The sequence below is a fragment of the Ursus maritimus genome, unplaced genomic scaffold (assembly GCF_017311325.1).
Source record: "Ursus maritimus isolate PB19 unplaced genomic scaffold, ASM1731132v1 scaffold_5, whole genome shotgun sequence".
NCBI classification, from domain to species: Eukaryota; Metazoa; Chordata; class Mammalia; order Carnivora; family Ursidae; genus Ursus; species Ursus maritimus.
Window position 1 is genome coordinate 75,565,086 of NW_024426663.1, and position 26,078 is coordinate 75,591,163.

Below are 26,078 nucleotides of genomic sequence, written 5' to 3' on the forward strand. Positions count from 1 at the left end.
ATGTCAGTGGTCTTCTGTTCCCATCCAACGCCCACTCAAAAGCATTAGGGACGCTTATTAAGTCTTCCATTACCTTCCCTTTGCCTCACTTTCCCTTCTAAGACCCTATTTGTCCTCAGGCAATCAAGCTTCAGCATTTTCCCTAAGGAATATCACTTCCTCTCATTACCTTTGTTGTCACATTTAATTTTTTGAGATAATCCCCCAATACTATAGGAGATAATTACCAAATTCAGGGTTGACACAAACAGACTTCCCTGTAGCCTCGAGGCTCCGATTAAGGAATAGGAGACTTTACTAAGAAAATCTATCCAAACCCTTCCCATAGTTGCACAAAACCCAAAGAAACAGTTCTTCCACTGGACATCACAGACTGGTTACTGTGGCTTAATACCCGAGAAAAGCAGAAAACACTTTTCCAAGACACTCATTTGTTGGGGCGCCTGGGTGGCTCAGTCGTTAAGCGTCTGCCTTCGGCTCAGGGCGTGATCCCGGCGTTCTGGGATCAAGCCCCACATCAGGCTTCTCCGCTGGGAGCCTGCTTCTTCCTCTCCCACTCCCCCTGCTTGTGTTCCCTCTCTCGCTGGCTCTCTCTGTCAAATAAATAAATAAAATCTTAAAAAAAAAAAAAAAAAGACACTCATTTGTTCCTATTAACCTCAGTTGCTAGACTCGAGAAGGCTCACACAGTCACAAAAAGTTTACTCAAACCATTTCCAAGCCAGGGACGTGACCCTACACACAGCCCAGGCAGGAGTTCCCAACACGAGCATTTCCAATCACACCGGTTGAACGAAGCAAGCTGCTAATTCTGGGAGTGGCCGGTTTCCAGAGACGGACATATGACCCGCGAGGCGAGAGCAAGTGCGTCTATCCGCATCTATCCGTTTGTTTTACGGCAGAAAGCTGCAAAAAATGGATGCGGGAATAAAAAACTACAGACTCCTGAGAGAGGAATTGTCTCCCAGGTGCCTGTTCTCTGTCGGCTTTCTGTCTTAACGGCCAAAGAAAGGCAGTTACTTGGCTCTGCCAGTGTGATCACATGAACCCAGAGAACACAAATGCCAACATGCAAATCAACGTAAGACCAGAGATTTAGTAGTTATCCTGGAGGGGGCAATAATCTCCTATAGGTCCCTACACATTGGATAATGAGAACTCGGGTTCAGGCTGGCAAATAGGCGTTATAGACAACAATTTACCTTATTGACTAACACCCCCCCCCAATGGCTGTCACAGAAAAGATCAAAGGGGACAGCCCACTTGGAAATAATATGGAGGCCAAGGATGGTCAACTACTAACTAAAAAGCTGGGAAAACCCATTTTGCCCCTAGAGAGAGAAAGAGAGAGAGCACAACTAGCGGGGTTGGGAGGAGAGAGGCAGCGAGCAAGGGAGAGAGAAAATCTCAAGCAGGCTCCACACCCAGAGCAGAGCCCGATGTGGGGCTGGCTCTCACAACCCTGACGTCATAACCCAAGTCAAAATCAAGAGTTGGACACCCAACCCACTGAGCCACCCAGACGCCCCATGGGAAAGCCCATTTTAAGAGCCATGGAAGGCAAGGACTTTACTGCAGATTCTTAATAAAGGAAAACATATTCCCCAGGCTTCTATTCCATTCTACTGCACAACGTTTTCAAGGCCTCGTTCTAAACCATGATTAAAATATGGGAAAAGTTACATACACAAGAGAACATCAACCTCATGGCTCACCTAGTAATAGGATGAGAGTCTGTATTCTCTTGCAAGTACAATTCTCCAGATCTATGAACATTCTCGTATTTTTCCGGGTTAAAGAAGAATCCGTGCGATCAACAGATAGGTATTGATAAAGGAAATTTTCAGCTTTTCATGTTTGTGGGCCCTGCTCCTGGGTGCCCAGGGAAAGCTATACTTCAACATTTACCAAGGTCAAAACTGACTCTGCAAAACCTCAAAGCATGGGCTCTCCTTCTGCCCCGAGCACACACTGCACATCTGCTTCATTAAAATAATAACCAAAAAAAAAAGGGAGCAATCGGAACACAAAAGATAAGAAAAAAGAAATGTCCCCGGTTTTCATAAGATTAAATTTATACAGCTCTGCATATACAAGAAACTTAAGACAAAGTGTGTACCTTTCTGAAATGGCCTTTGTCTAATGATTTGTAACTTTTCGTGTAAGAAATGCGTATAACCCTACGCCAAATGTTCCCTTGCCTGAGAACCCTCTTCTTTCCTGAAGGTTGTGCATTCCGGGCAGCTGTCCTAACTTGAGCTTGAACAAAAGTCTCTTCCTCTCGGGGCACCTGGGTGGCTCAATCGGTTAAGCATCCAACTCTTGATTTCAGCTCAGATCATGATCTCAGGGTTGTAAGATCGAGCCCCTCATGGGGCCCCCATACTGGGCGTGAAGCCTGCTTGGGATTCTCTCTCTCTCTCCCTTTCATCCCCCTAGTCCTGTGCACACTCTCTCTTTAAAAAGGAAAAAAAAAGTCTCTTCCTGTCTTTTAGAAATTCTAAAAAGTGTGTTCATTTTATGTTAATAGTATCCCCCCTCCTCTCATTGCCCAACACTGTCCTGGCACTATGGAAAGGACTAGGTCCTGCCTCACCCACACCGCGGTTCGATTCCACAGGAACAATGGACGGCAGCATACAACAGAACAGCCTGTGATATAGCTTGAGGGCAAAAAAGATATGTAAATGCCCTTGAGAGGTCACGTACAGGCACACAGAACAACTCAAGGAGGCTTCACACTCAATTATACAGAACAATAAACACAAACATTGCTCAATAAAGAAAGAGAACAAAGCATCTGAAATCATCAGAAGCGGCTCCCCAGACAAGGGGGTGGTTGAGATGAGCTGAGAAAGTCCCAGGGCATTTTGTAAGGATCAGGAAGTCAAAGAGGACAATCGCAGTGGGAGACTGTGCCATCGATCACCTTGCAGGGGAGGGACAGGCTCAAAGAGAAGGCTCTGCCATCGGACACAAGTACTGGAAGCTAACCTCTCACCGGTTGGAGCGTCCTGATTTCCAGCCCCTCCCCCCCCCCCAAAATGATCACGGCTTCATAAGCAGAGCACTGCTGGAACTGGATAGACTCATTTTCACATTCTTTCAGCCAAATCTACAAAATTGGTCTCTTTAGATACAGCTACAAAGAATAGAAACAAACGCACAGCTGTAATTTCAACCAATGATACTGTCACCAGACTGGGGTCTGGTAGAAACAAACGAGGCTGGACCCAAAGTTTAAAGGCACAGGTAAGGTGTTATTGGAACAACAGGTGCAGCTGAAGGGAGACACAGTGCTGACAAAGGTGTCAGACTGGCTCCGCAACAATGGTCAGGTAACTTTTGAAAGGGGCCGAGAAGGAAAAGGATGGACTCCAAGCATGCGGAGGGGTGGGGAAGCCCAGGAAAGCTGGTGTGCAGGTGCAGTTGACAGAACCGGCATCCTTGGTAGGTTTCATTTGCATATTAAATCTCCACCTCTGGGCGTGTTTTTCAGCATGAAAATGAGGGGGAAAGTTGGCGAAAGGTCAGTTGGTGGTGGCCATCCTGTCTCGGATCAGTTTGAACAGATCTGCGTTTGCTCTTTGGTCTGGGCTCCCCTCTCCAAGAAAAGTGATGGACAGCCAGGAGGCGGTGTCCCCCGGGGCTGTTCCCAAGGTCCCCGACTGTCTCAATGTCTGCCTATCCTTTTACTCCTTTTAGTATAGAGTTTTTAATTCAAAGTCGAGCCAAATCACAAATAGTGAAGGCTAAATTTTTTTAGTGGCATAGAAACCATGATAAAAAAAAAAATACCGTTGGGTAGGAAGAGCTCATGCTAAGGCATGTTTACCGAACCGTTGTTAGTATTCGATAGCCCTACCGTCTCCCCTAAGAAAGGTTATTTTGCCCACATGGTCAATTACCCTCTGGTAGACTCAGGCAGAAGTAGCTATGGCTGTCCCCATTTCAAAGGTGAGGACACAAGGACTGCTTAGGTGACTCTGGTTTACTGCCACTGAGATCACAGTAAGGTGTATGAATGGCTAAAAAGAAAACCACAGGCCCAAAATGGCGTCACTTACGTTAACCCCGTCAGCACGCCAAGGCTTAGCACCTAACCTAACTGCAGTTTCAACACCCCCCTCCCCCATGCAACCTTCAAACCAGCCAAACTGGAATTTCCTGGTCAAGGCTAGGAGAGAATCCCTCCATAGATGCCCATCATTCCCCTTAGGAGGGAGACCTGGCCTAAAGCCATGCATTCCTTGCTAATTCCTTCTCCACCTTGAAAACCTTCCATCTTGCAAAGCTCCTGGGAGCTCCCCTTTACTCGCTGGGTGGGATGCTGCCTAATTCGTGAACCATTTAATAAAGCCAGTTAGGTCTTCGGATTTACCCGGTGCAACTTTGTTTTTTAACAGAACCCTAGATGCAGGTACTTTGGGTTTGCTCCCTGGACTGCTCAGCCCTGGGAATGTACAGCCGAATCAGACGAGACACCTGCCCTCCGGGAGCCAGCAGCAGAAGTCGGACTCACAGCCTGATGCACGCTGCTTTGGGAATGGCCTCCACCCCACAGCCCCCCGAAGGCCACGTGTTGGACCAGACACTTCACCATTCTCCCATGCCCTGATGGTCCTCAAACCCATCATGCAATCCTAACACCGGTCATGATTCATGATGGCAAAGACAACAAAGACGATAATAATGCTACAGTTGGTGAGATTACTATGTGTCCAGCACTGCGCAAAGCATGTAATCCCAGTATAATCCTTGCAGCGATCTCACAAGATATGCCCTCTTCTCCCCATTTGCCAGATGAGAAACTGAAGCTCAGAGCTGCTCATATGGTGTCAGAAGACACTGAGAAGAAGGTAGGAGAACCTGGGTTCAAATCGAGTTCCGTTTCACATCAGGGCTCATGATCACTGCATTCAACTTCAGGGCAGCCAGAAAAAGGAGGAGGGCAGCTCCCTCAAACTCGTGAGGGGTTGAGCAGGGAAGGCTACCTGGCAGGGAGGGTTCTTGGGGTGAACATTCATGCACCACCAGGATTTGGGCAAATAAAGGGGAAAAGGAATTCCAGGCACAGGGGCATGGAATAGAGTGATAGCTTTCGGGAACTGCAAGTGATTCAGTATTGCTGGGGCAGAAGATGTATATTCAGGGGACAAGAACACAGCTGAGAGGGGCCGACAGGTAGACGGCGGAGGGGGGGGGGTGCCAGGTCTTGAGAGCTCAGCTGTGAAGTATGTACAGTAAAGATGTCACCCTGACAACAAGAGAGGGCCACAGAGCCTGGTGTGACAGGCACAGCTTTACATTTGGGGAAGACATTCCTGCAGTGGGGAGGATGGACCACCAGAAAGAAGTGAGGGGCCAGGAAGAGAAGTCAAGCTGGAAGCGGGGAGACACTACTTTAATACGCATTCAAAACGATGAGATAAAAACCAGGTAGAAATTCCCAAAAGGGGCATTACGAGTTCCCCTGAGATGATTCTGTTGCTTATTTCTAGTTTCCATGGACTGCATATTAAAAACACACGCAATATTCTACTACAAGCCATAATTCCATGGACATGATTACTGAAGATGAAGCTAAAAGCAGGGAATTGACTTAAAGAAAAATACTGAATCAGGGCACCTGGGTGGCTCAGTCGGTTAAGCGTCTGGTTCTTGATTTCGGCTCAGATCGTGATCTCAGGGTTGTGGGATCGAGGCCCTCATCTGGCTCCTCACTCAGTGGGGAGTCTGCTTGGGATTCTTTCTGCTTCTTTCCCACTGCCCTTCGCCCACACATGCATGCACACTCTCTCCCTCTCAAAAAAAATAATAGGGGCGCCTGGGTGGCACAGCGGTTAAGCGTCTGCCTTCGGCTCAGGGCGTGATCCCGGCATTACGGGATCGAGCCCCACATCAGGCTCCTCCGCTAGGAGCCTGCTTCTTCCTCTCCCACTCCCCCTGCTTGTGTTCCCTCTCTGGCTGGCTGTCTCTATCTCTGTCGAATAAATAAATAAAATCTTAAAAAAAAATAAATAAATAAATCTTAAAAAAAAGAAAAATAGTGAATATAATAAGTACTACAAATATTAAATCTAAATACTACAACATAATGTATGATATAACGTGATACTATTTTAATATATTTTATATAAATCATATATATTTTATATAACATTCAAAATATGTTGTATAATATACAGCATATAATTATTGTGTTAGGTTTCACTTAGTATAGTTCTATAATATATATTGTATTATTGTATATACAATATACTGTCACAATGTAATACATAAGTATGTGTTATACAAGCATCAATGTATGTTATACCTAATATTATATATTATATGTAATACACTGCATATTATAATACCACAATATAATATAAAATATAGTGTATAATATAAATAACATAAATATAAAATAGTAATTAAATGTAAATAGAGTGGAGATTAAAGGAGGACCGGGGAACAAAGTTTAGGAAACACAGAACTACGGCATTTGAGAGAAAGTTACCAGAAAGCAGCGGTAATGCATAAGGCACTAAGGAGGAAATGTCTTTAGGATCCTGTGACTCCACTGGGTTGGGGGAGGGATCAGCAGGGGTGAGGAGGAGACAGGTCCCTCCCTGGAGCCCTAGGAGCTCAGGGGAGCCCTTACCAGGAAAGCAAATGTAGGGCGAGGAGGAGGCCTACGGGAATGGTAAGGAGGAGTGGACAGCAGAGAGGGGAGAATATTATCTACAGGAAATAGAGCTCTAATCACGAGGGAAGAGAAATAAGCAAATGAATCAATTATTCATTCCAGACCTAAAGAAAAACTCCAGAAATCCAGACCTAAAGAGAAAAACCAACACTCTTTACTGCTTCCCAACTTCACGTGTGTTTTTTTTTCCCCTGGTAAAATATGGAATTAGCGAACGGTCAACTCTACAACACTAGCTTCCAAAGAGGACACAGATGAGCCTCCCTTCCTTGATTGAGGCCAGCCACACCCACAGTGTCTGGAGCCTGACATCACCCCCAGCCCAGCTCCCCTAGCCTAAGTTATGGGGACACTGAGGTGCAGACAGGACCAGCCTCCCATTGCTGGCCTCCAGGAAAGACCCTGAGCGCTGAGGTTCCTGCTCAGACTCCCCTTGGAAGTGGCTCCTACTACAGCCATTCTACTCGTGCAGGAGGATCTCAGCCTAATTCCACTATGTCATTTCACCTCAGTCCCAGAAGCACGAGATCCCGCAGGGAGTGTGAGGACTTGCGTCCCTCCAGAAGACCTTCCTCGATAGAAATCACCCTGGCCAGGTTGCGAGCAGGTCTAGCTGAACCTCCGCTCACCGCATCCCTTCATAAGCCTAAAATCAGAGCAATCGCTAAAATAGCTTTTTTTCTTTAAATAGGCTCCACACCCACTGTGGAGCCCTACGTGGGGCTTGAACTCACAACCCTGAGTTGAGATTAAGAGTTGGATGCTTAACTGACTGAGCCACCCAGGCGCCCTTCAAATAGCTTTTGACGCCAAGGCGGAAGAAATACTGCAGCGTGTACCGCTCTCCGCCTTTGTTGACCAACCTGTTGTCCAACTCAAGGACTCGCCAACTTTCTGTAAAGGACCAGAGTAAATATTTTTTACTTTGCAGGTCATACCGTCTCTGTTGCAACAACTCAACTCTGCTGCTATAGCGAAAGCAGCCACAGACAATTTGTAAGCAAATGGGCATGGCTGTGTTCCAAAAAAACTTTGTTTATAAGAACAGGCAGGTTAGATTTGCCCAGGAGGCCACACTTGGCCCACGGGCTATTGTTTGCCAACCCCCTATCCTAACGAATCAGGTCTTTGCCTTCTCTGCCCAGATTCTCCCTTAACCAGAACCTGGTTCGGCTGCCTTGAAATACATTACCTTCCCCCATCTCCACTGTGAGACCCTCCAGAACTCTAGGTTCTGGTTCCCTGCCACGGTCTTTTTTTAATAATAGTGATGATGGAAGAGCGGTAATGGACGGAGTTAATGTTTCCCGAATGGCCGTTTACGATGTACCAGTATCACCCCAGGTTCTTCATAAACCCTGTCTCGCTGAATCCTCGAAACCACTTAATGAGATAGGTCTAAGTATCATCTCCATTTTACGGACGCAGAAACTAAGGCTCAGAGGGGGACAGCTTTCCTTTCATGGTCACGCAGTATGAGGCCACATGGTACCTCCAATCCATCTGGATGCAGAAGCAGAGTTCTTAACCATTGCCCAGGGCTGCTTCCCAGGAGCACATGTGACTGTCTAGACAGAAGGTGTCTGCCGACGGCCACTCCTACCCTATCCTCTGGGGGCGGGGGAGGGGGGCTCATCTCTGTGTTGCCACCTGCACCCCGATAGGACAGTGACAGCCCCCGCCTCCCCAAACACCATCTTCCCCTCCAGGCAGTGGCTCTTCTACTTTTCAAAGTTTTTTAATAGGCAACATAAATACGACTGCCAGATATGGCCCCACCATGACCAGAGAATGTTCCGTTTGTAAGCCAGTATATTACATAGTCCTGTATGTCCTCCCTCCAACAGCAGGGATGCCTCCAAGGGTATCGCAGATCAGCATGTCTCCAAGACTCGTCCCTTAGGACCTGAGTCAGCTAGGGAATCCTGCTTGCTTGCCGTGGCTGGAAATCTCAAAACACAGCATGTGTTTCCCCAGAATATTCCCAATTGGAAACAAGGCTAGGGGAGCGGAGAGGAATGGGTAATGGAAACACATCCAGCTGGGGCTTCGGTTGATTGCTGGGTAGGGAAGCCTGCTCCTCCGAAGAAGGGATCCAACAGGCAGATTTAAAACAAAGTCAATGAGATGATTTTAAAATCCTGCTCTTCTTATCTTCTTGCTAAACAGGGACACATTTGTAGCACTTCATTGGCATGCCCCCCCCCCATCGTGATTAAGAAAGAGAGAATTAAGATCACTGACTGCTTTGACCCCACTGGAAATGGACAGGTCATCGCGATACCACTAAAGGACAGAGGAAACGAGCAAATTAATAAAAATTCCCACTCAGCCTGGGAATGCAGGTAAAGGACACATCACGGGGGGTCTCTGAGCTCTTCAGCTCCAGCACTCCAGCCTCCCAAGCCTCTCCCTTTGCAATGGCTGAATGGGTTCCCATGTGGTAGTGCATTCTAATTCAGGTCTTGAAAAGGAGCCTTCGTCCCACCCTGCCTCCCAGCGAGCATCTCCCCGTGGCCACGTGCGCTCCCGCACAATGGTGGTGAGGAGACCTTTCCCTGCAGGACACACGCTCACCACCAACTGTGCTGTGTGGTCTCCCCACAGGATGTTCTGACACGGGCTGGAGGGGCCGAGTCCTACCCGAACGTCCGCTCTCCCTCTGCGGCCGGTTACATAAAGCTGCAATGAGCCGGACTTGGATCAATTATTTTGAAGCAGCTGCCAGTGAAGCAATCGGTGTACAGAGAGCATCAGACTGAGCAAGAACCGTGAGTATGACAGTGAGTGGGCTGGATCTTCGTCCCTCAGTGCAAGGGACAGCCAAGGGACACATCGCAGGGGTAAAGCAGAACCCAGCCAAAGCGCAACTGTCAAGTGGTACGGCTGTCAACAAGGATAAGAGAGCGTGTAAAATAGAGATGCTGAAGAAAAAAAAAAGAATACAGAAGATGGAACATTTCTAAAATGATCTAAGAAATCTATAAGAGCCCGTCATCAGTGAGTTCCAAATCAAGAGAATTTTTTAAAAGTAGTTTTCAGGGACACCTGGGGGACTCAGTCGGTTCAGCAGCTGCCTTCAGCTCAGGTCATGCTCCGAGAGTCCTGGGATCGAGTCCCACACGGGGCTCCTTGCTCAGCGGGGAGCCTGCTTCTCCCTCTGCCTGCTGCTCTCCCTGCTTGTGCTCTCCCTCTCTCTGACAAATAAATAAAATCTTTTAAAAGTAGTTTTCATCCCTAAGTGCAAATGCTATGGTTTCCTCTGCTCCCGCCCCCGCCAAAAAACCAAGCAATTAGAGATTTCTCTTTGTATCGCTACTGCTTAATTTGTGAAAGTATGGCCAAATGCACTTTCATTAAGTATCCTTTTTGATATTGACAAATGAGAACAAAGAGTGAAGTTCTGGACTGAAATACTAATGAGAAAGAAGTAGAAGTTCTGTTCAAAGTATTTTTCAACAGCAGCATTAACGTTTGAAATGTCAGCCACAGGTTGAAGCCGTGAGCTAAAGCTTTTAGCTGCGTGTTTAGCTAAATAAATGTATTTCAAGCTATTCTCACTCCAAGAGACAGACAGCAACTCACGCTCTTTGACATAAGAACTTTTCCCCCAATTATGGGAAGATTTACCAATATGAAAACGAACTTGTGGCATGTTGCTAAAAGCCAAAACTTTGAGCCTTAAAACCGTGTAGCTACGTCCATAGAAACTAAGTTTTCAGTCAAAAGATGTGCTTGGGTATATGTCTAGAAGTATAAGATGTGCCTTTGGAAAAGCATGAGGTGACTATTATAAACCCCATGGCCACCACTATTATATGCATGCCACTTCAATAACACTCGGCCTGATTATTTTTCAATATTTTAAATAATCCCTGACCTTAAGAATAAATCCAATACTACGACACAGTCTCCCTTAGCCACAAAAAAATTAAGCAGCCTAATTAATACCCATGTATTATGAACTCTGACAGTAGACTCGACTCTCAGAAAAGGACTACCCAAGGTCAAAACCATGAAAAACACAGGATAGTTGACTCAGTATGTTTGTGTCAAAACTAATTTACAACCAAAATTCAGTATGTCTGTGTCAAAACCAATATGCAACTATTACATAGAACTTCCTTGGAAGACCAAAGCTTCCAGAAGGAAAGGCTACCTCAGTGACCATACAAATCTCAATAGCCAGATGACTTGGAAACAACTCCATCTTAACACCTACTGGACAAAACCACTACGGAAAAACACATTATTGGGCAAATACGCTCAGAATATTCTAGAAAGCAAAGGACAACTTATTGCTGTTGAATACCAACTGTCAAAACTTGTCGACAACAGTTCGGTTCAGTGTTTATCATGTCCGAATCCCAATGTGTTTCACAGATTCAGAAAGCAAAGTCCAAAGCTCACCCATCAATAACACATTGTTCAAAAAGAGGGAATGGCATAATACAGAGTTGACTAATGACTATTTGACATGGAACAGGAGAGAAGACGCAAGTTCTCTGAGAAAACGTCAATCCAACCCCTGTACCAAGAATACTCTGCGATGTTACTTGTCCTACTGACACAAATTCTCCACTCCTTCAGACCACTGTTCTCTAAGCACTGGGGTTGGGCGTGGTGATGCACTAATCTGAAATCTGCCAGAGACAAACCCAGGGCAGAAAAGAACAAGGGCTTTTGATTTGTATATCCTATAGCCATACCATGAAGAGGGACAGAGATGCTGTCAGTTCACTCCTTTACACACACACGCACACACACACGCACGCACGCCCGCCCGCCTTTGGCTGTTTACTACACCTCGTTTCCTTTCGGCAGGGGGTTAATACCAGAACTTCCCATTATCCAAATGATTCCCTTTGCTTACTTTTCAGAGCACCTCACTTAACTCTTTTAAGTCACCAGGGTCCTAATCAGTGATGAGGAGATGCCATCAGCTAGGACCTGGGTGCGTGAAGGAGTTAATGGAGCTCACACACAGCTGATTTTCAGCATGAAGCCACACCGATGGCAGGTTTATGGGGGAAACAGCTGTTCTGGTTAAAACCGTGAGCCATAACGGTACAGCCCTTTAACACTTGTTAACAGACCTGAAATCTAACAGCAGAAATGAACACCGACCTTCTCAGGAAGCCAGTTTGCCCAAAGGGAACATGTAAAGTAACTCAGTTAAAAATATATATATATACTGGCTGCCCTCAGTAGATATCAAAGCTTTTATTAAAAAAAAAAAAGAACACACATTCTAGATTGTTAAACTAATGAACACCATTCAAATGCCCACCTTTTTTTTTCTGTTCCCATTTATTAGATTTGTAAAAAAAAGAAAGAAAAAGAAATCATCACTGTTTTCTAAAGCCCAAGAGAGGCTAGGCTCCCATTCCTTCCCTTTACCCCAACAAACTCCAAAATAGCTAACAATAATCATATATATATATATATATATATATATATATATATATATATATATATATATATATATATATATATATATATATATATATATATATATATATTATATAAAGTCACATAATCCTCCTAACACCCCGAGGAGAGACATACTCCATATTCCCCATTTTACAGACAAGGATACTGAAGTACAGAGAGATGAAGTAACCTGTCCAAGGTCACACAGCTAATTAGTGGCGGAGCTGGGTATGAGCCCAGACACAACGGCTCTGTGCACAAAGCCACGAGGCTATATTGCAGAACAAACAGTAAACAACCCAAAGGAGAGTCTGACGGCTCTGCTCAGCGGGAAAGTTCACCGAGAAAAATTTCAGAAATTGTGATTTTTTACGGCTTCCTATAATTAAAAAAAAAAAAAGATGGGGAACATCTGGGGACAAAGTTATCTGCTAATACTGGCTCTCACAGGGCTCCTGCATCAACGTTAATCAACGATACCCTTTCATAAACCTGGTTAGCTAGTAATTTAGCAACGAAGATCCTGGAGAAACAGGAAGAGAAGGCCAACGACAGAGAAGCTAATTCCCAGACTCACGAGGTAGGACGGTCGTCAAAATACGAACCGGTTAAATGTTAAGGAGACGCTCCAGAAAACGCTACGTCGGCTCCGTGATGAGTGGTCTGTAAGCACTTTAAAAATGAAAGGACTGATATAAACTTTGGGGGGACAATTTACAAAACTGCCAATTGTCTTAAATAATCTCCTTGACCTCAGTAACTTCTCGCTTGGCAATTTTTCCCTAAGAAATCGTCAGAGAGGCTCACCGAAGCTCATCTGCAATAGTACTCCTTAGAGAAACGATTTTAGGGGCACCGGGCTGGCTCAGTAGGGGGAGCGTGTGACTCTTGATCTCAGGGTTAGAAGTTTGAGCCCCATGCTGGCTGTAGAGACTACTTAAAACTAAAATCTGGGGGGAAAAAAAAAGATTTTAAATGGGTTTTTTCTACTTTTTAAGTGTCTAAAATAAGGGAAAGGATGAAATTGATTACAGCCATAGGATGGGGGGAAAACTGGACCTATTAAGACTGTTTAATGGCAGGCCCCTGGGTGGCTTAGTCAGTTAAGCATCTGCCTTTGGCTCGGGTCATGATCTCAGGGTCCTGGGATCAAGTCCTGCAATGGGCTCCCTGCTCAGCGAGGAGTCTGCTTCTCCCTCTGCCCCTGCCCCTGCCCGTGCTCGTGCTCTGTCTTGCAAAAATAAATAAAATATTAAAAAAAAAAAAAGAATGTGTAATGGCATGGGGAAATCAACAGAAAATCACACGAAAAGATTTCCAAATGTCTTTCTACAGATATATAGCCAATACCATGTCCACCTACTTCGTGTAAATACATTAGAACAAAATAATAATAATCTCTGGGTGGTGAGACCACACGAACATTCTTTCTCGTGTTTTCTAGGTTTTACCAATTTTCTGATATGAATAGTTATTAATTGTATAATCTGGACAGGAAAACAAAATTTTTAAAAGGCATTTGGTCACGAACACGACATCACAACGCTTAAAATAATAAGCACATCAGTCTTATTTCCTTCTTGGATATTGTTAACAGACGGGGAGATCACAAGATTACAGTTCTCACGGAATATGGGGATTCAGCGAGGGATCTGACGGTCCTCGTGACATTCTGGTAGAGGAATGTGGGCTGGCTGATAGTCAGGGTTCACAGACTTGTCATTACTTGAAAGGCTGTACCAAATATCATGAATGAGCAGATGTCTCACAGCAAAAAAGGCCCTACTTCCGAGCTCTGACCGTGGCTCACGACTCATGCCTTGCACCCAGGTTCCCAAGGTCCATTTTTCCTACTCACAGCTTAGCCGGAAGCCCAGAAGAAGCATTAAACGTGTTGATGGCAGGTGTGCAAACCGGGTGGGGCTGCTAATATTGACCATGTTTCTGGAACAGAATTTAGCTAATTTGGGTCTTGCCAACAGAGCACCTCTATAATGAGCCCATACACAGCGTCTTCTGAACCGAAACAAGTGTTTGTCAAGTAAACCCTGGAATTATGATTCAAATAATTCTGACAGGCTGAAACACGGGGCTGAAACCAAGATGCGACAGAAGAGGGTCCATAAACGTGAGGCCATACACTCAGTTTCATAACAATTTTACAAGTCTTTTTTTTTTTAAAGATTTTATTTATTTGACAGATATAGAGACAGCCAGCGAGAGAGGGAACACAAGCAGGGGGAGTGGGAGAGGAAGAAACAGCCTCACAGCGGAGGAGCCCGACGTGGGGCTCGATCCCACAACACCGGGATCACGCCCTGAGCCGAAGGCAGACGCTTTAACCGCTGCCACCCAGGCGCCCCCAATTTTACAAGTCTTACTTGGCAATGGTTCGCGTGAAGCAATGACCACTTGAGACCGATAATGGTCGGTATCACGTAGCATCTTCGAGGAAGGGAGGTAAGAATCCCATCTGAAAGTACTGGGTACCTTTCGAACTTTTTAATTTGAAAAGGGCGTTCAGCAGAACAGAGTTAAGGACAAAACAATACGATCAGGGACATTGTAAGTCTGATCAGGAACATTCAAAGAAACTGGGACTACTTAATTAGGAGGGCATTTAAGGGGAACTAACCAACGTTTACATGTTTGCTCTGTGATTCTGCGAAGGGGGGGGAGGATCAATTTATTCTGCTATACTGGAAACTGCAGTCTGTCTTCTGTCTCTATCACTCCGCTGAAACTGTGCGTCAAGGTCAGCGATGACCTTCAATTTGTCAAACCCAAAAGGTACGTCTCTACCCCATTTAACAGGCTTCACGGCGTTTGATACATCGCACTGCGCCCCCCCCCCCTTACAACTGGCATCCCCACGTCAGGGACAACTCCTCCCATCTCTGTTTTGTTATTCCTCCTTTACACAACCTCTAGATGTCCAAGGTTGATCAACTCTTGACCTTTTCTCATCTTTAGTCTCACTCAACGACTTCATCAATTCCTGTAGCTTTAAACAGCCTCCATGCTCATGGCGCCCATTTCCATTTCCATTAGACTTTTCCTCTGAACCCTAGCTTCCCCTGTATAATCAGAGGCCTTTCAAATGTATTCTGCCCACGCAAACTCCGGCGTCCACATCCTCACCCTTCACTGCGGGTCTTCCCCTCTCAGCACCATATACTCGGTTGCTCTGACCACAGCCCTTGGCCTCGCCTGTCACATCCCACCCAGCACTAGGAAGTCCCCGCTCTACCGCCAACATGGGTCTCAAGTCCGAGCTCTCCACGTCTCCACCACTGCGACCCCAGCCAGAGGAACACCACCTTTCACACTGGCGTGGGTGGCCCAGACCCTCCTAAGCGTCTTGAGGCCAGTCTCCTCAGAACATCAGCCACAGTTCTACCCACACAGCAGGTTGGATCATGACTCTCCCATGCTTTAAACTCTTTACAACTTCCTTGCCGTGAGCTTTGCAAAGAAAAAAAGAAATCCCCAAATTCTTATCATGGCCTCAAGACCCTTCAATACCAGATTCCTGTATCCTCTCTCACTCCAACCCAGGACCATTCTCCTGCTCTCCCCTGGCTTGGACCACAGCGGTTTGCTCTCATTTGTTGAAGTGCAGGAAACTCCCTTTGGTCACGAGGCCTTAGCACAAATTGTTCCCATAGACTCCGCCAACTGCTGACAACTCCTTTTCTTGTAGGTTTCAGTTTCAAAGACAAATCCTTGGAGAACGCTCCCCCGAGTACCCTGTCAGATGTGTAACCACCCCGCATACGTCCAAGTATTTTCTATCTCAGCCCTTTCTCTCCCCTCATGACACTGATCACAACTTCCCAGGACTGTGTTTCTTAACACTTGCCTCTCTCCCGAACCCTGCGTCCCTGGAATGTCAGTTCCAAGAGGCAAGGGGCCTCCCTGTCTTCTTCTCCGTCATTATCTGCAAAGCTCAAAAACTTCTAAAATGTTGAGCATGGAAGGAATAAAACCAGGCTTTACCTCAATGTAAAGAAAATCTTCCTAAAAATAAGAGTTGTCTGGCAGTGGGAGAGAGAGCCTCGGTCGGGGGAACTGCCTGCCAATGGTGGGAAGAGGGTTCAAGCAGAAAAGTGGGTGACCACTTTTATCCAAGATGACATAAAGGGATTTCCCATGCTGGGTGGGATACTGGGCCAGATCATTCCCTCCACGCACTTTCTAGTTTTATAAATAGCATTTGTAAGGAGTTTCAGGGTAAAAATAGACTCCCAAAGTAGCAGACATCCTATTATTTTTTCTTGCATGGAAATTCATTCTCAAGCAGCACCACAAAACCACTTCATAACCTGACCAGAAGTAACTTCCTGAGGCTAAATCATTGCAGGTCCCCTCTGTGCGCCCTGCCAGATGTGGTTTGGGACGATGACAGCCCACGGTGCCCTTCTTTCCGCGCTGCACGGAACGTGGCCCAGAAACACGCCGGCAGACCAAGGAAACCCATTTGCGGTAAACCTGAAGACGCACTCCTCCACCCGTTTGTAATGCTGCTCTGTAAACACACCGGGATCACTTTATTTCGCATTGCGCCCATTAATAATGCAGAGATCTTCGCACGGGCAGGCAGGGAAAATTAGTCCTGAGTGATTTCGTTACTACAGTGTCGACACGAAGTCAAAGGGACTGAGAGAGTCCCATTACAACCGATGTAAAAGCCAGTGGCAGCCGAGGTACCAGCCGCGGAGCTCACCATCACTCGACAAGGCAATTCAGGCACATTTCCCACTGACCCATCTTTTGGAGTCTCACAGGTAACCCGTCATTCTCATCTTCCTCACTGACCAGAACAGGGACCTCAAGACCAATCGAAGATCCCCCCTCCGACTTCTGCAGCTTCCTTCATCTCTAAATTTTCTTAAGTAAAAACATAAAAACGTGGCAACTATTGGTCTCTGCTGGCCTCTTTCCAGGGTTTAATTTGTCAGCAGATAAGTCACCCCCAAATAAGCTTATGAGGCCATGAGTTTGTGCTTAAATTTTTTTCTCCAAAAACTTTTTTTCAGGCACATCAACTTTTTAGCCAAAGATGTTTAAAATGCCTTTTTTTTAAATACCCGGTGTTAACAGTGCTGTGGACGAATAACGTGTGGGGACGCGGTGAGTGTAAACCCTTCTGGAAGGGCTGATGGGCAATACCTTTCCGTTTAAAACACAAACGCCCTTGGATTCAGCGATCTGACTGCTGGATGTTTACCATATGCATGTACTCTAATTAGTAGTTTAAAGTAAGTATACAAGAACGTTCGTTTGCAGGACTGCTTATAATAGCAAAAACCTAGAACACTCGAAATGCCTATGAGTGAACCACAGTACCTGCATAAAATAGGATCATACGCAGGGGCTAAAAGAGAAGGAGACAGGTCTGTGTGTGCTGAGGAGGAAAACCCCACAAACATAGATCAGGGAATAAAAGCCAGGTTTGTCTGTATCTAAACACATCGAAAGACTCAATTCTGAAAACTCTGGAAGAGTATACGAGAAACTTCAAAGTGGGTGCCCCTCAGAAATAGGTCGGAGAGCATAGAGAATGTGACTATCATGTTTCTTTGAAACTCTTCAGTACTGTTCATTCTTCCTGTGTGTATTATTGTATTCGTAAGAATAATAGCTAGATGCCGTATTATCTGCATGGTCTGGAAGCATCTACTTGCTCTCTGTAGGAGATGGAAAGTGAGCCTCCTTCCCCAGGCTCCACAAGGCAAACCAGAGTCTACTAAGCGGGTGCCTCGCCACTCCTCTCCAACCAGAGCCTTGCCCTCCTTCCTGTTTCCTTTGTGCACCTAGATGCATGAGTAAAGAAAGTTCAATGTCTGTTCTTCCTGTTTTAGATATATGTCCTCCATCACTGAAAAGCTAACTTGAAAGAAAAGGAATTATCCCATAAGATACCAAAGAACAACCAGTGTTTCCTCTAATGCTACGTATTGTATAGTTATATTATTTCCAAGACAAAATCAAACAAAAGCGTGTTTAACTTTCAAGTACGTACGAGCCATTCTTCCAAATCCCATGAGAACCAGGAAGAGCAAGGTCCAACGGGCTTTCTTTCCCAATTTAGAATCTTGTGTTTGTCTATCTGAAAACACTACACAACTATGTCAACTAAAATTGCTTCTGCATGAGAAATTCAAGTATGATGAAGTTGAAAAGGTGGAAGTGAAATCTAGATTCAAATTTTTTGATGTTGAAGATCATAAACGGTATTTGAATTTGACCGTGTACTTGCTTCATCCAAGACATACTCCCAATCCCACAGAGAAGGAGGGGAGGTAAAAAGGACAGTGACAGGACATCATGCCTCTGTTTTTCCTATTATTTGACCTGAGACATGAGAAGGAAAATCCACTTATTTAGTATCAAGTGACCTTTCCAAAACATATAAAAACAATCTCTAGAGTGCTTCTCCTTTGTCGGAAGACCATGATACATAGGCATTTACTGAAATTTATTTCTTTACTCATCATTCATTCATGGATGGGGTTTTTTTTGGTTTATTTTTGTGTTTTTTGCTTTGGCTTTACCGATGGATATAGAAAAGAAAGCCAAATGTCTACTGGAAAAAACTCTAACATCTACTGAGTTGAAAAACCGCTCCCACTAAATTGGACTTTGTATAAGCATTCTGACATGCAGACACACAAAGTGACTTCATTTTTGGTTGGGGGCGGGGCATGCATGTAATTAGTGAAATGCATGGACTAAGGCCCGGTGCACTGAGCTGTCTCTGGTACTGAAAATGACACCAAAGCTGCAATGTACTGAGCTCTGTTCTTGCAAAGCCTCCTCATCGCACTATTTTAACTCAGGCGCTTCCGACCATGACTCACCTGAACCGTCTTATTTTGCCAGTGTGTGTATAAACATTTTATAAAAGGTCACACTGACTTGCTTTCCAAGGTTCTCCATGGAAATGTCAGGGCCTCCCCAAGCTTCGTTAAGCCATTCCGGTGGACAGAGAGCCAGGACGTTGGCTAGGACACTTTGCCTGAACACGGTGAGAAACCCTACCATGTACCAGAAAGCATACTTAGCTAGCTCTCGCTACCCAATCACCATGCTGGTATGCTAAACCGAAAAAGAAAAACCGTCATTTTAGACAACAACCTACCTCCAAAGATAGGCTCTGATTGGCAAGAGAACCCCTACACTTAGTTCTTCCACTCAAAGTTACTCAGCATGTTTGGAATTGTTAATAGTAAACTGAGATGTGTCTTCTTGCTTAAAACTTATGAAAGAAATACAACTATAGCAGGGACATCAACAAGCAAAAAAAATGGGGGGGCACAATGCATCATTTTTCATTTTCCACACAGACACATAAGCCTGTGCACTTAGTTTCACCGGGCTTCAAGGTCAACTAGTTTGCCAACACGGCTGACTCTAATATCTGGATAAATTAGCACGTGTATTTTCTGGAGCTTGACTCTTAGCTCGGGGTCCTCAAGTTTATGGGGCCCTCTTCCATTTTACATGTTTTTAAAAAGCATCTCAGATAAGCATTTGGAGCTTCAGCTTGAGAAAGAAATCCTCCTTAGATAAAACACGGAGTGAGAAAGCTACAACCAAAACAACTGAATGATACGACCCAAGCATCGATTTTGAAATTTAAGTGTGGCTGGTTTAACAGAAACTACATATCATGTAAAATAAACCCAGTTTTAAAAAACGAACATTCTGGGATATTTATGTCACCCTAATAGAGAAATTCATGGTGCTTATAAGTTTTAGGGGAGCAACACATGTCCTCATTTCTGTCACCAAGGCTATACATCTTCTAATCAATATATCCACACATTGGTGAAAGAGAAATAGTCCTCAAAATGAGCCAGTGAGTGGAATTCCAAGTGTGAAAAATCTGTAAAAGATACGAGTTCTTGTATTTTTATTAGTTGCTAGGAGTTTCGAGTTCTAACATGGTACCCCCAAAATTTTAATAACACATAACATTTGGCTACTCCTCGCAAACTACTGTAAGTTATTTCAAAAAAAAAAAACCCCTCCCAATCGTTCTTAAAAAGTCAGCGTTTTCAGGCAGACGCTTTGCTCTTGATGGGAATATCATCCCATGTCTCCCCAAGGAAAGCTTGTCTAGCTGTGCGCTTTTCAGAAGGAATGAAAGCTAATGCTCAATAAAAAACACCAGCAAGTTCTCTCTCTAGCTGAATGAAGGAAAACCACTTCAGTCGCTGAGCAAAAAAAAAAATATATATATATATATTGTTTTACGTTACTTGATTTTTAAAAACACCCGAGAAAATTTTACAAGGACCTTTCAAATTTAACCTATTTATATACCAAACTTGTAGAGAGAAACCATGGGCTGAAAAAATGTCCACGTTTCAGGGGCCTCTGTCAAGCAACAGAGCGCGGCAGGAAGCTCTCTGGACCAGAAGCTGGAGGAGAGGGCCTGGTCGCACTCCGCCCTGCACGGCTGTGCCATTTGGCAAGCCAGCTACTCACCTCTTCTGACTTCAGGTTCCTTGTCTGGAACCTGAGTCAAAGGACCATGCGTTCTGTTTTGTTCCTCCCAGCTCTAAATGTCTGCTCTTGAAGTCAAAATGAGAAGATGCGCTCATTACGGGTAAGCCACATTTTAGCATCGCTGAAGAATGTTCGAAAGAATCTCAGAAGCCCACGAGCACAAGCCCCGAATTAAAACGGACCTCGCTGTAGATTAAGATGTCAGAGTTCTAGTGTGGGTTTGCCTCGTTTCGCCAAGGCAGTGTGATTACTTACCTCCAAATAATCTCACTCTTTCTAATTCTCATTCGCTAACTTTCTCCCTTCAGAAGGACACTGTGCAAAGTCTTTGCAAATGTGAAAGTAGGATGAAATCACTTTCCCTGCTCCTTTGGGGTCATGGGCATCTTTGTTTTGTTTGCAGGACAGTGAAAACTGGTTTCTTCCATATTTGGTATGTGCTTGCTAATGACTAACCTCAAACTGATTTAACATAATTAATATTAAATTATTTAAATGACAAGTTCTCTATGATGTTTTAAGTTTAAAGGCAACTCCTAAGAGAAAGCACCCTAAATTGAAGGGTTTAAGGGTTCCCACAAATATCCAACGACTGCTCCAAAAAAAAAAAAAATCAGAAAATATGTATTAGTGTAAATTCTAAGCTCTAAAGTCCCAACCTTACTTCATTTTTGAAAACCCAAGTTATTTTAATATTAAAAAACCTTAATATTCCTTTGCCTGAAGGCTACAGCAAAGTAAACAACTCAGAAGACCGGTGAGTTTTATATGCGTATTCTGAAATTGTTTAGTAATAGCCAAATCCAACAATAGAGTTCCTGGCTGCATTTAAACAAAACATTTCCTAACCAGACGGCTCACAAGGGCAGTGGCCTTTGCTCTTAAATGACATTTTTTTAAAGGGCAATGCAATGGCTGTAGCTAAAAATCAACCAATCCACCACACAGACAGAATTTGTATTCCAACCTTAGGACAGATTTTTTTATTTTCTTTAATGCCTGGGGATATAAAGGAGTTTGAGTTTTTTCTCATGTCTCATTTACATATATTAGCTAGGCATCTCTCTCAGCTACATTATAGAAGATGGTATACATACAGATGGACACTATCTTCCATAATGATGCACTCACGGGGAACAGGTGTATCGAACAAGAATTCGCGTTTACCCTACAGGTGAAGGCTAGTACGTAATTGGCCTTGGGGAAAACAAACGTAGGGACTGATTTAGAGAAGTATATCCACCTGAGGAAGAGAGGGGGCAACTCTTGAGCGGTTAACAAATACGACCCAGCCTGTTTACATGCTGCACTGTTTTGTTTTGAACTTCTTGCAAGAACAGGTCAGGTGCTAAGGCAAGACTACAGCATGTGTCTTCCCTAACCTCCAGCAAGGACAGGAGGGTTTGGAGAAAGCTGCCTTGTGCTTCTCCAGGCCGGCGGCAGCGCTGTGGGTCATTCATAAACAGCAGAATCTAAGTTACCTGTATTTCCCTGGCGTGGTACACGATGATCAGCCCGAGCAGGATGATTGTGGAGAGACTGATAAGGCATTTCAGAGCTAAGGAATACAGTGACGCCTGCAACACAGTCAGACAGAAGCACTTTTAAGAACCCACTACTTTTAACCACCTTCCAGGGTCTCCCCCCCTGCCGCCGCTCCCCAACCCCGGGCTGGGGGTCAGTCAGTCCCCAGCCAGTGAATTTGAACTCCCAGGAGGAGGAGGAGGGGTGCACCTGTCTTGGTTCTGTGATCTGTCAGATCACTTGGCCTCAAAGGGAAGCGAGAGGAGAGCAGAACAGGCGGGTGGCCAGGCAGCGGGTCCGCGCCATCACAGACTCAAGCGCAGATCCTGGCTCTCAAAACCCAGATGGAGTTAGTCCTGAGTTTAAGCGCTTTGGGTTGAAAGGGGCCTCCTAAATCCCGCTCACCTGGAAAGCAACAGAACACGCTTTCCCCCACTGACTCCTGGAACCATTCATTTAATGTGCCCAAAGGCGCTGGGCACTCACTGCCTCCAGAACTTTGGCTGGGCGCAGAAAGCCTCTCTCTCTCTCTCTCTCGGGCTGCCTCGCGGATTAGGGGCGCGCGTCTGAGCCGTGCTCGCTGTCCCGGCGGGCACCTGCGACCGTCCCGGGGAGGCTCGGGGCTGGCAGGCAGGGAGTTCCCACCAGGGCCCATCCCGACCACCCGGCGTGCGGCCCCGCGGGCCCGGGAAGGCTGGGCAGCGGTTCGAGCGCCTACCTTGTCGTAGGCGCCCCACGACAGCTCGGTCTCAATGACCATGACCACGATGCCGAACATGCCGAAGATGAGCGCGTAGTCGCTGAGCCGCTTGCGCTTCTCGAACAGGGCGCGCCGGTGGCCCAGCTTGTAGCCGATGTTCTGGTTCTTCTTTTTGCTGGACTTGGTGCCACTGGTGCTGCCATGCCCGCTGCCGCCGCCGCCTCCACCGCCGCCGCCGCCTCCAGCGCTGCCGCCGGCTCCGTAGAGCGCCAGGTTATTGGAGTTGTTGTGCTCCGGCTTAGACACCACGATCTCCGGGGCTGAGGACGAAGCGGCGGCGGCTGCAGACGGGGAGGACGCGCCGCCACCTCCTCCGACGGACGCGGTGGGCTGTAAGGGCTGCGCCTCCGAGTCCATCTCGTGCAGGTTCCGGCGGGACGCGCTCAAGTTGCTGAGCGGCCGCATGACGCCCCCGTTGTACCTGCAGCTGCTCATGGCTATTTCGGTGAAGGGGTTGCTCTCGCGGCGCGCCTGGGGCTGGTGGTGCTGGTGGTGCGCCGGGTGCGGGTGGTGGTGGTGGTGCGAGAGCGGGGGCCCGGAGCCCAGGCTGCCGAGGCTGCCCGTGGGGCTGGCGGCGGGCTGCAGGCTGTGGCACTGGTGGTACTGGGAGGAGGACGCCGGCTGCTGCGTGTACTGCTGCCGGAGCGCACTGGCATGGCTGGACGGCGTCAGCTCGCTCACATTGAGCTGGCTGCCCCGGCGCGACGAGCAGCAGCAGCAGCACGACGAGCCCGACAGCGGCGAGGAGGTGCGGGTCCGGAAGGCGCCGCCGGGCGAGGAGGTGCGGAGCAGCAGGGACAGGTTATCCCCCGCCCCCGCCCCCGCCGCCGGGGCACCGGAGGAGGCGCAGCTGTTGCACCGGAGGCATGGGCTGCTGCCGCCGCTGCCCGGCTGCTGGTGCGCGAGGTGCGGGTGGTGCTGAGGGTGCGGGAGGGACGCGAAGGGCGGGCACGGCTTGTCCTGGCTCTGTTGCTGCTGCTGGCAATGCAGGTGTGAGGAGCGCGGCGGCGGCTGCTCTGAGAAGAAGCCGCGCTGGAACTGCAATGGGGTTTCCATGTCAGGGCTGTTAAAGCTGCAGGGAGACCAGGCGGTGGTGCACCCTGCGCAATGCGTTATGGTCGGGAGCGGGGACTCCTGCTGCTGGTGCGAGGAAGGGCCCATGCCGGCTCCGGTAGAATCCAGGCGGCGAGTCCGATTGGTTGGGCGCACCAAAACAATGGGCATGACATCACCTGCGGGGACCGAGACTGAGTTTGCGGCGCGCGCGGCTTAGGGGAGCGTGTGTGTGAGAGAGAGATGGGGAGGAGAGAATCTGCAGGATGAGAACCCTGGGGTGCGCAGGGCAGGGTGAGGGTGCGGGGGCCCACCTGCTGATTGGGAGCACCGGTGAGCACCACCCGCGATGGGGAGCCCCCGGGCAGTGCACCCTGGCTGGAGGGGGGTAAGAGAGGAGAAAGGGGCGTCCCTCCCTCCCTCGCCGCCACCCCCCTAGCTAGTGCCGGACGTGCAGGCTAGATCACCTGCGCCGGGCACTGCAGCACGTTGGGCCACCCCAGCCGTGGGTCAGGCGCGGGGACAGTGCGGAACCCCTGCCACTTGTCCGCCCGCGTGCACGCCTCGCAGGGCTGCAAAACAGCAGCCCCCTCGCCTCACGCCCACCTTTCCCTAATCGTCCCGCGGAGAGTGGGCCGCCGGCTGCCCGCCAAAGAACTGCGGGGGCACCCGCTTTGGAGAAAAAAAGTTTGGCGACTGGTTACGCCGGTGCAGCAGGACTTGGGGAGAAGCCCGGGGCCTGAGCCCCGGTTTGGTTGCTTCGAGTTCAGAGGGGGCCCCGCTTCCCGACCATCCCCAGTTGCTCGGTTCCGGCGCCCGGGAGTCAGGATTGGCTGCGCCGCGCTCCGGCCCGAGTGCGCTGCGGCGCGGGGAGGGTTAACCGCCTCGGCACCCGGGCCGGGGGAGGATGGGGGCGGGGCCGGAGGAGGGGATCCCCACCGTCCGCGGGAGGAGCCCGCGCGGGCTTCCCGGGTCCCCCTGGCGGGGGCGGAGGGCTTTCCCAGCTACCGCCGGCTCACATTTGCGCCTTCTGCGGAACAGGAAGGGCTGGCGCCCCCGGCCGCCGTGTCCCCGGGCTCGGGCGCTCAGGCCCTCTGGCCGCCCCAGTGGGTGGGTCCGCGGGCTTCTCCCGCGGTGGAGAGGCGGCTTGCTCGAGGGTCTGGGGGCTGCTCAGCGGCCGCCCGCCGCCGGCGCCTCCTCTGTTCCTCTTGGTCCTCCCCACCTGCAAAGCACAGACACAAAGCAAAGGCGGGTCACAGATGCGCAAACCCCGAGCATCTCCTCGGCCGGTGGAGCCCCGACTGCGGCCGCGGGTGGGAGAGGGGCCTGGCGCGGGCCGAGTCGCCCGGTTCGTTACAGCCTGGCTGGGAAATTATTAATAACGAAAACCCCGGCTGGGTGTCCACTCCGGGGCCAGTGCTGGAGCTTTGCTGGGGTCAGGTATAATTATTTACTTTCTAATAAACCAATAAAAATTGCATTTTGTGTCTCACGAATTTCCTGCAACGTGTTCTCTTAGGGGATATACCAACACAAAGCGGTAGGGGACTCTTCTCAAGGATTGTTACTGCTCTAAAGCGCTTCTCCTTCATATTTCTTTGTACATTGAAATTCCAGTCTCCCCGAAAAGGACGTGAAAGGAACTAGCCAGCTGAATATTTGTTTCCATTGTAAATCGCAATTGGAATGCATGATTTTTATGATCGAGATTATAATGAGTTAGACCAAGAAATTAGAGTGTAAGCAGATCACCCTCATTAGGTAATTGGAATTCTCAGCTGGATCCAATTTCTTGATTTTCTACTCGGCAGCTGCCCTAAAGTTGCTTACCAGGTACTTTGTCCTGAGAGAGAGAGTGTGTGTGTGCATTTTCAATGCCATAGAGTGAATAATTCATTTTAGGATATCCTTTGGACATGGGTTAAACAATTTTAATGTTTTGTACGTGCAAGTAAACAGATCCAGAAGAAGAAAAAAAAAGTGGAGGTTGTTTAAGGCCCACAGTCCTCCGCTGAAGGTCATGAGTACTGTTAGAAATTTTATTTTTCAATAGTCTTGGTCAAGAGTAGAATTTGAATAGCTAAAAAGTGGAGGCAGCAT

The 26,078-nt window shown here is 47.5% G+C and overlaps 1 protein-coding gene across 1 annotated transcript in view; it reads right to left on the minus strand.

Moving 5' to 3' along the window:
- Window positions 1-24,105, minus strand: part of KCNN2 (potassium calcium-activated channel subfamily N member 2) — a 141,664-nt gene extending 117,559 nt beyond the window's left edge. Inside the window, exons 1-2 of the mRNA XM_040622570.1 lie at window positions 22,884-24,105; window positions 22,123-22,218 (exon numbers count right to left, since the gene is read on the minus strand). Of these exons, the coding sequence (XP_040478504.1) occupies window positions 22,123-22,218; window positions 22,884-24,086 (1,299 nt within the window). The 5' untranslated portion in view covers window positions 24,087-24,105. The remainder of the gene's footprint in view (window positions 1-22,122; window positions 22,219-22,883) is intronic.
- Window positions 24,106-26,078: the final 1,973 nt, after the last annotated feature.